The 12,696-nt window shown below is 42.4% G+C and overlaps 2 protein-coding genes across 3 annotated transcripts; both read left to right on the forward strand.

The window, feature by feature from the left end:
• Positions 1-716: 716 nt before the first annotated feature.
• Positions 717-6,519, forward strand: LOC120650468 (secretory carrier-associated membrane protein 4-like). 2 transcript variants are annotated; one of them, XM_039927619.1, is made up of 12 exons: positions 717-1,012; positions 3,702-3,788; positions 4,337-4,399; positions 4,546-4,579; positions 4,666-4,788; positions 4,895-4,957; positions 5,051-5,144; positions 5,253-5,298; positions 5,398-5,465; positions 5,748-5,796; positions 6,220-6,285; positions 6,394-6,519. In XM_039927619.1, exons 3-12 carry the CDS (start codon positions 4,364-4,366, stop codon positions 6,475-6,477), a joined length of 663 nt encoding a protein of 220 aa, XP_039783553.1. In that variant the 5' UTR covers positions 717-1,012; positions 3,702-3,788; positions 4,337-4,363; the 3' UTR covers positions 6,478-6,519. The 2 variants fall into 2 exon arrangements, with proteins under 2 accessions (XP_039783553.1, XP_039783554.1); XM_039927620.1 differs by lacking the exons at positions 5,748-5,796; positions 6,220-6,285; positions 6,394-6,519 and adding an exon at positions 5,546-5,735.
• An 810-nt stretch (positions 6,520-7,329) lies between these two features.
• LOC120650466 (secretory carrier-associated membrane protein 4) lies at positions 7,330-11,235 on the forward strand. The gene is made up of 13 exons (XM_039927617.1): positions 7,330-7,712; positions 8,305-8,370; positions 8,477-8,587; positions 8,704-8,766; positions 9,254-9,287; positions 9,391-9,513; positions 9,692-9,754; positions 9,910-10,003; positions 10,118-10,163; positions 10,249-10,316; positions 10,461-10,509; positions 10,661-10,726; positions 10,823-11,235. The coding sequence occupies exons 1-13, from the start codon at positions 7,644-7,646 to the stop codon at positions 10,907-10,909; spliced, it is 939 nt and encodes a 312-aa protein (XP_039783551.1). The 5' UTR covers positions 7,330-7,643; the 3' UTR covers positions 10,910-11,235.
• The last annotated feature ends 1,461 nt before the right edge of the window (positions 11,236-12,696 follow it).

Raw genomic sequence — 12,696 nt, forward strand, 5'->3', positions numbered from 1 at the left:
GGCACCCCGATCCATATTGCAAGAGTCAACTACCGATACTACAATTATTATTTTTTATGTTGCGCAGTGGATGTTGCATAAATATGATGCTAATGTTGCGGTGAGAATTTTCTATCCGCAAATCAGATATCAGAGTCATTTGTACTTATATTTTTTTGATGTTGCAAGCGTTGATTTCTGATGCTACAACTATTATTTATCAATGTTGCGACGGACCGTTTGATGAAAAAAATCAGTTGTTCGACTGACTAGGCTGGAGTTGCGGCCGAAACAGCCAGCCAGCCCAAACAGCCAACCCAGCCAGCTCCAACCAGCCCTCTAGCCATTTTTTTTTTGATACTTACCCTCTAGCCATTTGAAATTCAAACCACCCCAGCCAGTTGCTGGTGGTTGGTTGCTGAACGGCTGGGCTGACCAGGAACCACGCCAGCCAAGCCAGTTCCCACCAGCCGAACAGTTTAAATTATGATCGGACGCACAGATGCTAGTAGCACCAAAGACAAAAATATCATTTCTTCTTTTTTAGTGGAAATATCATTTCTTTTAGACAACAGACAGACTCACACATCAGCAGCACGGGCACATTAGATTTTAGGCCCAAGCCCAACACAAGCCGTGTCAAAAAAAAAGAAAAAAGCCCAACACAAGCACGAGATTCCAATCTCGAATAATAAAATCCCTCTATTTTCCACTCAAAAACAAAGGCTCGAGATAAACCGGCCGCCGGCCCAGCTGCCTGCTGGCATCCCTGTCTGGTGGGCGGCGGCCGCTCCGGGCTGCCCGCTACCTGGCGCACCGCGCGCACGCTGGCGACCCGCAGAACGCGGTGTCAGTGCATAGCACCAGCCACTTTGCCCGCACATCTCAGACCCTACGCTGGCTTCGCTGCGGTTCTCCCTCCGCACGATGGCGCCGGCGGCAGATCGGCGGCGCGCGTTCTTGAGGATGGCTGACAGGCTGAGCACTACGGCGCGCGCCGCTGCAACGGTGTTCATCTTTCGACGCGCCGGAGGTACGTCGTTTGCAAGATTCGGGTTCGGATAGAAGAACCTCGTCGTCTATCCCCCATACTATGTATATTCCCTATGACACGATCGGGGTTTTCAGAGTGCCTGTCAAAATGCCTAACAAATTGCACAATTACCTCTTTGATGATAAACCTGCTGCTTAAGTCGTTTACCCACTTGTTTCCTCTTAACTACTACTCTACTAGTACTAATTAACTGTGATGTTCTTCCTGCTCGTGATACTGAACAGCTCCAGTGCCACTTCTATCAGTGGTGTGGAATTCAGCCCTGCATTCTCCTGTAGTGTGAAAGTGATCGGGTGCTCTAGCCTAAGAGGGAAAGATGGGGAATTAGACAATCTAAAACCTTAACATATGGCTCTAACTAGTTTGCACACAAACTTAATCTAAAACATGCTATCTAAATGTGCAACTATGATTCTTCTAGTATAAAACTCTCATTCCAAAAGAGTTTAGCAACCTATTAGCCAATCCTATCAAGATACCACTCTATAAAAATAAAGGCACACAAAGATTGTTAGTATGAAGTGCGGAAACGTAAAGGAGGGATGAGAGGAAGCAAACTCTCGACACAATGATTTATCTCGTGGTTCGGTTTGACACTAAGTCGCTCCTACATCCACGTTGTTGAAGCACTCAATCAAGAGTATCACTTCTCGGCCACCAAGTCTCTTCCGGGACTCTTTTTGACTCGCCACCGAGGCTTGTCAAGTCACCGCGGTCACTTTGATCCCGCTTTCCACTAAGGAGTTTTACCACAAAGGATGGGGGTCTCCATGTCCCCCGCACAATGTCGCCGACGCCGCTCCACACCAAACCGGAGGGTCGAAGACGTGCCAGCGAGCCACCAAGACTCCAAGGATGGCCGGCGCACCAAGATACAATATGGTTCACTTGAGAACCATCTCACAAGGCACAACACCTTACTCTCTCACTCTCTCAAGAGCTAATCTAGCACCAACACTCCCAAAGGTGTGCTAAAGACTAAAGATTTGGTCACTAAGCACTTAGATGGCTTGGAGACGTTCTTGGGTGTGGCTGTGACTTCTAGGAACTCCAGCCACTCCAAAATGGCCGCGAGAAGGCATATATATAGCCCACAACTTCGAAGTAGCCGTTGGGGGCTTTTCTGCATAAGCATCGGTTTAACCGGTGCCTAGTCATCGGTTTAACCGGTCACTAATGGCTTGAACTAGCTGTTGGCCCTTTCTAACAAGTTCTGCAGCTGAAATATGGTACCATCGGTTTATCCGGTGATAGCGTCGGTTTAACCGGTGCTAAAGAAACTTTCTGGAGCCGAAAACATGCTCTCTGAACAATAGTACGGTGCATTGCACCGACGCCTTTTTTACTAGCATCGGTTTAACCTTCGTATTTTGGTTTAACCTTTGTATTATGGTACCATCGGTTTGCACCTAGGAATCAGCTTCAAGGTGCTTCGTATTTTGGTCATAATTTTTTACTCCGAACTCCGATTTTGATGATCTTGTACTCTATGGAAAGCCTGTGAAATACTCTACAAGATTCTGCTGAAGCCCATCTCATTTGACCAAATTTATAGCATCGGAATAACCGGTGATAGGGCATCAGTTTAACTGGTGCCACATAGAAATCAGCTTTCTCTTGTTTTGATCATAACTTTTTACTCGAACTTCGATTTCGATGATCTTGTACTCTATGGAAAGCATGTGAAATGCTCTACAAGATTCTGCTGAATACCATCTCATTTGACCAAAGTTTGAGCGGCCGGTTTAACCGATGACCATCGGTTTGAACGATGGCTGGGCACCGTATTAACCGGTGCTGCTATTTTATGCCAAACTCGTCCAATTCAGTGTTCTTTGAGTTCTTTCTTCGTGTTTTGCTTTGCTAGGGATTTTTACTTCATCTCTGGGATCTAGCAATGTTCACTTGACAAACTCGTTAATCTCATTGATTGCATTGTCATTCGATAACAAAAATCACAAAACAATGACCTAAATGGGGGCCATGTTCGTTACATAGTGTAACCTCCACGGCGTGCCTGATTATCCTGACCAACCTGCACATCCATTTGAACCCAAGTTAGGATTTTCAGGTGCTTTTTGGCGGCCACAACACTTGTGATCACTTCTCTAATTTGGTATATGGAAATGGAATACATTTCTAAAACTCGGCTCGATATTGCTGTACTACGAGTATTAGCGAACTGTGTATAGTGTAACTATATGTTTTACAACGTGGTTTGTTCTGTTGCATTATTCTTTAGCCCATTTATATCATTGATGTATCAACTTATTACAGAGACTTGCAGTACACCATACCTTAGCAACCAATCAAATGCTTGTGCAGAATTATGTGACAGAAGAGAAGTTGAAAATCTGTAGTAAATAGCAAGCGCGGGTGCGCCCGCGTGGTTGCCATGTTCTGAATCTCAAGTTACAATTTATTATGAAATCATAGTGCCAAATTTATTTATATGTGGGTTTCAAATTCATTAGAGTGTCTATTTTTTATGCTGGTTTGCCAAAACCTAACGCAACCCTCCTCCTTTACTCGGGCTTGAGACCGGCTATGCTCAGGAGAGAGTCTTCCAGTCAGCATAGGCGGAGTTAAATTTATTTATATGTATTTCATTATATTTGCTTTAGCCCTTCATTACTGTCTATATATTCATTTCTTTTTATCCATGTAGCATCAACGCCCAACTCCGCTCCCTCCTGAACCAGCTGGTTTCTACAATGACATTGGTGCATCCGTAGATATCCCACTTGATAAAAAGGTAGTTTGACTGCTTGAATTCTTTGAGTTAACTATCATTTCCTATTTTAGCTGTGCGCATTGGTTTTGTACTATTTTTCAATCATTCTGCAAAATTTCAAACTGACATATGTCCACCTGATGTTTGGTTCCATACTTCCACAATAAGCTTACAAATAAGTTTGGTAACTTTATTTTGGTCAAACTTCTTATTGATTCTTATTATTTGACCTACAAAGTCACTGACACAGAATGTGTATAAGTGCAGTATGTCGCAGTTTTACAGAAAACAATTTAAAATTACCAAAAAAATATCTTAGACGTGTTTGTAGGAATGTGGAAACAAAATGTGATTAAAAATCTAGAATAGTCTAAATAATTTTGTCTAGTAACAAGTCATAAAACAGACAAAGAACTTTGAAGCCTGATAAAAAAAAGCTAGAAGTTAGGCTCAGGCCATAGAGGAGGGCTTAGTATTGGAGTTTTCCTTTTCCCTTAGCAGTTTTCCTCTTATGTTTCTTTCTTTTAATCCTAGTAGATCATTTTTATGATTTTATCTACAAAATCCAGGACCTAAAGAAAAAGGAGAGAGAACTTATGGCTAAAGAGGCCGAGCTAAACAGGAGGGAACAGGTATATACTAGTCCAATAAATTATATGACCTTCTGTTTACACATTATTTTTATTATCAAGTATGTAACTAATTTTACACATTTGTGATCTTTACGATTTATTCTTCTTTATTATATGTACTTTGTAACTTGTGTTCCTTTCTCTAGGAAATAAAAAGAAGGGAAGAAGCTCTTGCAAGAGGTAGTCTTTATTTTATTTCATTTGTGTGCCATTTTAACTCTGAAATGTCCCATAATTTCATATTATCATTTGTCTTTTACATGCAGCTGGGGTCTTGATAGAGCCAAAAAACTGGCCACCATTCTTCCCCATCATTCATGTTGACATTTCAAATGATATACCTGTGCATTTGCAGCGGGTACAGTATGTTTCTTTTGCATCACTTCTAGGTATGAATCTGGAAAATGCACCGATTACTTGAAAATTACCCTCTTTAAGGATTATTGGATTTCAAACGCACCTGGTGACTAATATTTTTGCACATTTCCCATGCAGGGCTGGTCATATGCCTCTTCTGGAACATTTTATGTGTAACTGGTGCTTGGATTACAGGGCATGGTATATTCAGGACAAAAAATTATGTGCTGCTAATAGTCAAACGAATATATGTTATTTCTGCTGTTTAGTTATTATATATGATCTTCCTTGCAGATCCTAGGATCTGGTTTCTGGCAGTCATATACTTCATTACTGGATGCCCTGGTGCCTACTTTTTATGGTACCGCCCTCTTTATCGTGCCATGAGGTACTGTGTTCTAACTGATCTTCTAAATTAATTTACAAATTTTCAGGATTTTATGAAGTACATGATTAAATCCTTAAGATTTACATGATATTGTAACACTTTCACCAGGAAGGATAGCGCATTCAGCTATGGATGGTTCTTCCTATTCTACTTTGTAAGTTTTCTGTAAAAAACATACATTGTGATTGTTTTTTATGGTGTACTTGTTCCATGGAGTAGCAAATCTGCTCATAACATTGTATTGTCTCTGCAGTTTCACATTGTCTTCTGCATATACGCTGCTGTTTCTCCACCATTCTTTTATGTGGGAAGATCATTGGCGTAAGTCGTTTAGCAACTTATGTTTTTACATGGATATTCAAGGTTTACATGTTTCATATTTTACAAATACATGATTATAGGTTTTACGAAGTGATTATTATCAAACTGGGCTACTGGAGATTTTCCGTAGTGCATTTTGGCAATAAGTAAAACCTGTTTGGTTTTCGTTTCATCCAATTTTTAAAATTCAGTGTAATAAAGTTGATATTTTTTAGTTTCTTTGTTGCGTATTATATTGCCATTGGATCTATAATTTGCTTCATTTGTATCTTGTTATTGCAGCGGAATTTTCCAAGCGATCAGTGAAATGGGCGAGAATGCTGCTGTTGGGGTGAGTTAATATCCTGTCAATTGCTGTACCATGTAAACACGATTACACGAGGAACTAGAAATTAACAGATGATTTACCTACTATCAATTCAAGACAGAAGTCAGAACCAAATGGTTACAACTCCAGTTCTCTTTGCCAATATCTGAATGGCAAATTAGCATAATAAAGTGTCAGGCTTGCCCCCCTTTTTACCGTTGATCCATCCCATGAAAAGGCATCAGCAGAACTAGTCGATTACAACTTACCACTGGGACCTGAACACTTGGCATGAATTTGTGAATGCTTTGCATGTAGCAACTTATTTTTCAGGCTCGGGCTAGCAGCACGGAGCAATAAGGGGATAATTTTTGTGGCAGTACTAGTTCCATAAGTCTTATACCGCTGAAGCATCTCAATGCTTACAAGAAGTACTTTTGCTTTCAGATAATGTACTTTCTGGGCTTCGCGATATTTGTGCTGGAGGCGCTGCTGAGCATATGGGTTTTCCAGGTAGGATTAGCGCTTACATGCCGCTGAAAACTTTCCTCCACGATGCATTGTTTCCGACAAAGCAAGATTGAATGGGTTCTTGCGAATTGTTTGTGTTGGTGGTTGCAGAGGGTGTACTGGTTTTTCCGCGGAAAAGGCACGGAGGCGCAGATGCGGCCTGACACCGCGTCTCGCGCGCCGGCACAGTTCTGACGCCCTCTCTCCAAGCTCTGAACCCGGAAAATAGGTAGAAAAAGTCACATTGGATACTGTAGCACTTTTCGTTTGTTTGTGGTAAATATTATCCTACCATGACCTAACTAGGCTCAAAAGATTCGTCTCGCAATGTACATCAAAACTATACAATTAGTTTTTTTATTTACCTACATTTAGTACTCCATGCATAGGTCATTTGTTATATTTAATGTTTCGATGTGATGGAAAGTTTGGAGTTTTTTTTGAGATCTAAACACACCCCATGTGTGAATTCAGTTTGCATTGGTTGTGTGGTGGCGTGGACACTGATTTACAGTTGGCGATGTCAGCAGAAGTTCCAGGGTGACTTGTCCATTGTTGCACAGACTAGTGACATTTTGCCTTTGTGTGAGGTTCCTTTCTTGTCTGACGATGAAACTGAAATCCCCGAAAGGCGACACAGAAAAAAGAAAAGAAAAGACATCCCACATCCCAGCCTTTGGCCCCAGATGCTTGCCGCTAGCCCTTTCGGCAAAGTATGATGCAGTACTAGCCCTGCTCCCTTTCTATTTCTTTTATTTTCATTCTTTGTGATTATAAACGCACACAATTTCTTATTTTCTTCCGGGTGACGATTCCTGTAATCTTGCGAGGTTTGAACACTGTAAATGTGTGATCCGAAATGTTTCCTTAAGTTTTCATTAAAAAAAAAGTTTCCCTCGCGACGGCCGTGCACACGTAAGCCGCCGGCCGTCGCTGTCGAGACGGCGTGACCGGGGCGGCAAAATCAGAGGCCGGTCCTCCGCTCGTTGCAGCGGCTGATGATGCGTTCGACGGCAGAGAAAACAAGAAAGGTAAAAGCTGACGGCTGGGGCGGGTGACAAATCCACGCGGAGACCGCTAAAATTTTCTTCGTCGCCGCCGCCGCCCCCCGTTCTAGACGCCATGGATGATGACGAGGCGGCGCCCGTACCCCCAACCGCTTCTTTCTTCTAGGCCATTTTGCCTTTTTTTTTCCACGCGTTGAGGTCTATTTGGGCTGCTGGTGCGGCGCCCGGTCTCGTCCTCCTCTCTTTGCTGACCTCGGACGGAGAAGCAGGGGGGAGAAAGTAAGCGAGCGAGCGAGAGAGGAGGAGGAGGAGGAGGAGGAGGAGAGCATCGATCGGTGAGGGGAGAGAGGAGGCATGGCGGGGAGGTCGCGGTACGACAACCCCTTCGAGGAGGGCGGCGCCGACGAGGTCAACCCTTTCGCGGTAAGCCCAGCTCTGAGCTCTCGCCGGCCGGCGCTGGGCTCCGGCGCGGCGCCTCTCCCTCCCCTGCTTCGTTTGAGCGCTTGTTCAGCTGCCCGGTTCGTTTGGGGTTTTCGAAACTCTGCTTCTGCTGCTGCCGAGTTCTGTAGCCAATTAGAATCCCGGCTTCCGCGATCATAAGTTTTGCTCCGACGAAAGGAACAATACTAAAAAAAATGAAGCTAAGAAATAAAATTGATGAGGTAGTGCGATCGATATGTCTGTACTCTCTGTCTCTCTACGTACAAAGCAGGGGACATGGTCCAAAAAACTTTGGCAGACATTTCACTTGTTAGCTGTTACTGCTTTTCTTTACTTCTGTCAGAAACCAGTGGATTATGATCGCTTACCTTTTTTGAACTCAAATATTTGCTGGTAAGAATTCTCCCAAAAAAAACTGCTAGTATGACATGCCTGATTTTGGGGATAGGAATCCAAATCATAAATAAAAACCAATAATAATATATCCTTCTTGTCAGTAGTGAAGGTGCGTTCACAGACAACACGAATTGGCTTAACTCCAACCCTGCACTGATACTGCTCTTTTTTTTCCCAGGATCAGGCTAAAAGGGGAGCGTCAAACGCTCAGTCCAGCTATTCCGGTGGCGCGTTCTACACGACGGTGAGTCTGCAGTAGTGCAGCACGCTGTTAATTTCAGTGGTAATTTTTTTTCTTAATGTTTTCCTACCTGGATGATCATGCGTATGCGCTGATCATGTCGATGCAGCAATCACGCCCTGCTCCTCCGAGCACACGCCTTTCGCCTCTTCCTCCGGAACCTGCTGACTTCTACAATGACTTTGCTACCCCGGTGGACATCCCCATGGACACAAACAGGGTAGGTTGTTACACTGCTTCCTTGAGATCAGTGCTTTGATTCATGTATCTAGATGGATGTTACTGATGTGAATCTAGTGACTTAGTAAACCCTTACTGGTTGCTAAATGTACCCAGGACATTAAGACAAGGGAAAAAGACCTCCTGGCCAAGGAGGCTGAGTTGAACAGGCGTGAGAAGGTAACTGGATCCGAGACAGAGACTGGATTTCACCTTTCCATGTATTTCTTAGCGTTGAGGGCTCTTTCATTTTTCCCCCCTAAGAGCAACTCCAGTGGAGTGACTAAATTTGAGTGACTAAAACTCATTTTAGCCACCCACTTTCCAAGTTTAGTCACCCAAAATGTAGTCTCTACTCCAGCAGCACCGACTAAATAGACTAAAAAATAGTGGGCTCTACTTTTGGTAGCCTAAGTAGAGGGTGACCAAATCGAGGGGGTGGGAGAGGAAATTTAGTCACCCCCTCATTTTAGTCACCCAAATAGGGACCCTGCTGGAGATGGAAATTTGAGCAAAATGACTAAAATGTGGTTTAGTCACCCAAATAGAAGTCCTGCTAGAGTTGCTTTAAGACCATGTTTGGAAGTTTTCTCGAGATACAACAGATTGCCTTGCTTCCACTAGTCTCTGTTGATTTTGGTGTTAACCTTTGGTCTGCTCCATGTAGGAACTCAAAAGGAGAGAAGAGGCTGCAGCACGAGGTGGAGTTTCAGTGTTCATCCCTAGGATGTTAATTTTGATATTTCCTGGTGTTATTCACCACTAATTCGTTTAATAAGCTTTGTCGCTCATGTTTACTTGCAGCTGGCATTGTACTGGAAGAGAAAAACTGGCCACCGTTTTTCCCCATCATTCATAATGATATTGGGAACGAGATACCTGTCCATTTGCAAAGAACACAGTACGTTGCATTTGCATCACTATTAGGTACACTTTCGTTTCTCCAACTTTTACCTGAAAAATACCATTCTAGTATTTACATTTGCTTTATGTTGGACACTAAATAACTTGAAACGATTCAGTACAAAAGGGGTAATTTTTTTAGATTAAGGAAAATCCCTACAAAAGGGGTAATTTGATGTATATCCTGCTATATGTCTGGTAGGATTGGTCTTGTGCCTGTTTTGGAACATCATCTGCGTTAGCGCTGCCTGGGCAAAAGGGTCAGGTATGTTGACAAACATTACTTTTTCTACTCATGCACTCATAACTGATGCGCATGGTTCACGGCCATGTGGACCTGTTGATGCAGAGGCCATGGTAATTGTATTCCATCATCTATAGAAAGAAGTTTTTTTTTTTTTTCTTCCTTGACTGATGCAGGTCCTAAGATATGGTTTCTTGCAATCATATACTTCATTCTTGGATGCCCCGGTGCCTACTTCCTATGGTACCGGCCACTTTACCGTGCCATGAGGTAAATGCAACGGTACTAATTGTTCTTTTGATAGATAATATTACTCATTCTGTTTGAAAACTATTAAGCGTCACATAGCCTCAAATAATTTCGGTGTACAATGCATGTTTACAGGAACGAGAGTGCTTTGAAATTTGGGTGGTTTTTCCTCTTCTACTTGGTGAGCTTCCAGTAACATTACTGTTTTGTGTTTCCAACAATTAAGCATATGTATCTCACATGCTAATGCTTGCTGATCCCAACAGGTTCATATCGCCTTCTGCGTGTATGCAGCTGTTTCTCCTTCAATTCTCTTTGTGGGAAAATCATTGACGTAAGTTCTGTACATGTAGTTCACATACTTCCTCTCTGTCCTCTGCCCTCCACTATCGTTGCGACATCTTTTATTTCTTGAAGTTCTGCATCATCAGAATTATAATGTAATTTCCTCCCACCTTTTCTACTCATCGCCGTGCAGTGGGATTTTTCCAGCAATCAGCTTGATAGGCGATAGCGTCATTGTTGGGGTGAGTGAATTTATCTCTATTGTGTCTCATCAAAAAACAAATTATCTGTTGCTCTATTTGAATCAAATTCATATATATCTCACATGACATTTTTTTTCAAGACGTCTAATAGATAATTCCATTTTTCATGGTTTACCGTTTTGACATGCAGATCTTCTACTTCGTTGGCTTTGGATTGTTCTGCCTCGAGTCTTTGCTAAGCATGTGGGTCATTCAGGTGAAGTTACTGACAACTGCATGCTGCTCTCCATTCAGTTTATCTCTTGATTCTTTCACTTTGTTTCTGAACTGTAAGCTGTGTTGCTTCCTGCAGCGTGTTTACCGGTACTTCCGGGGCAGCGGGAAAGAAGCGGAGATGAAGCGGGAAGCAGCACGCGGCGCGGCGAGGGCAGCATTTTGATGAGCCGTATATATAAGTATATATACAAGATACAACACGTATAATGTTCATAGTGTGAAGTGTTTGTAGATCAAAAGACGTGCAGAGTAGGGAGTGTGATGTAAATCTTCAGAATTTAATTTCCTTATTTTCCGCTGAGTTTGGAGCCCTTCAGATTGATCAGTCCTGTCAGTATCACCGTATGCCAGTATTAGAATGGAGTAAATACACACACATGATGACATGAACCTAGATGGTTTGTTGCATATGTGCAACTTTCCTGTGTTGCCTTTTGCCAGTTTATTATTCTCCTCGAATTTTAGCAAAAATAAAGTTGTAAATGTTGTTGTCACTCAAGTTTAATTACATAAAGGAGTCTGAGAAGCCCGTTTATGTAAAATAGCTCGGACTCGTGTCATGAAATTCCTTCCCAAAATACTCCACTTCGATTGATGAGGTGACATGGTGACATCATGTAGGGATTTTTTTCGTTTAAAATCCTTTGTCCTATAATATGTTTTTTTAGAAACACAGTACAGACGCAGACGCTCACAAACACGCACGCACACTCATCCCTATGAATACACGCACGTAACCATACCCCTATGAGCATCTCCGAGAGACTGAGCCGACAAATCCTCGAGATTGACGAAGTCACCACAGACGATCTGCTGTCGACGAGAACGTCGCCTACCACTGAAAGCACAAACGCTGTTAAATCATAGAAAATTTGCTCCCACGGAGAGTCGAACCCAGAACCTTATGTGCTACTAAAGCTCTTGTAACCGGGGGCTTCTATACCCCTTCCGGAAGTTGGATAACAGACATATCTATAAAACCCATTATACAAATCGTTGTGTCGCACGGCCCATTAAAATCTCACAGCGTCAATGCCCCGCTGGCCCGCTCCATTGTCTGAATCATGCAAGCACATGCAGTAAGCATGTGAAGCTTGCACGTCGCCACTAGTTGGAAGGTGCAGGTGCTGGTAGATGTTCTTTCATTTTTTTTAAGCTGTATCAATAAGTAACACTTTCAGTAAACCACTACGGTCAATATTTTAAAATACATGATTCAACATTCATTCAAACTTAATACAATATTTCTTAAAATATACATGATTCAACATTCATTCAAACTTAATACAATATTTCTTATGAACTAGTTAAATATTTTATATGAAAATGTTGAAATCGTATGTACAAAATGTTGAACATGTGTATACTCAAAAGTTGCAATAGTATACTTCGAATGTTGATTTTTTAGAAAAAATAAAATTACTTAAAATATATGCATATGCGATCTTGTTTTGTTGCATAAATTCTAAATAGCATCATGCTTCAAACGGAATCCAAAATATATTTACGGTTCGAAAGAAAAATGGGATTAAAGTTTTGAATCTAAATGGAATCCACGTCCACCAACCAACGTCCAGCCATGCACACTGCGGAGGCGGAGGCGCACAGGAGCACTGCTCCCCAATTGCTCCAATCTCATCGTTCAATGTACTTTGCACGGATCTCAAACACTGAAAATTCAATAGTCTTCTCATCGTTCAATGTACTTTGCACGGATCTCAAACACTGAAAGTTCAATAGTCTTCTTATTTTCTGGAAGATGTATATGATTCCTGCTTGTAACCACTACGCAGGCCCTTTCGCTTTTGTCCTATAATATGTGATGTTGGTGATTGGTGAAGAACTGGGCCTGCCGTGGCCCGTTGAAATTGATGGGCCGAAGGAGACGGGGAGGTAGAGGAGAATTTTTTTTTCCTTACAGCGCCAAGCTGCAAGTCTGCCAATGCCTGG

The sequence above is a fragment of the Panicum virgatum genome, chromosome 9K, assembly GCF_016808335.1.
Source record: "Panicum virgatum strain AP13 chromosome 9K, P.virgatum_v5, whole genome shotgun sequence".
Classification (NCBI taxonomy): Eukaryota; Viridiplantae; Streptophyta; class Magnoliopsida; order Poales; family Poaceae; genus Panicum; species Panicum virgatum.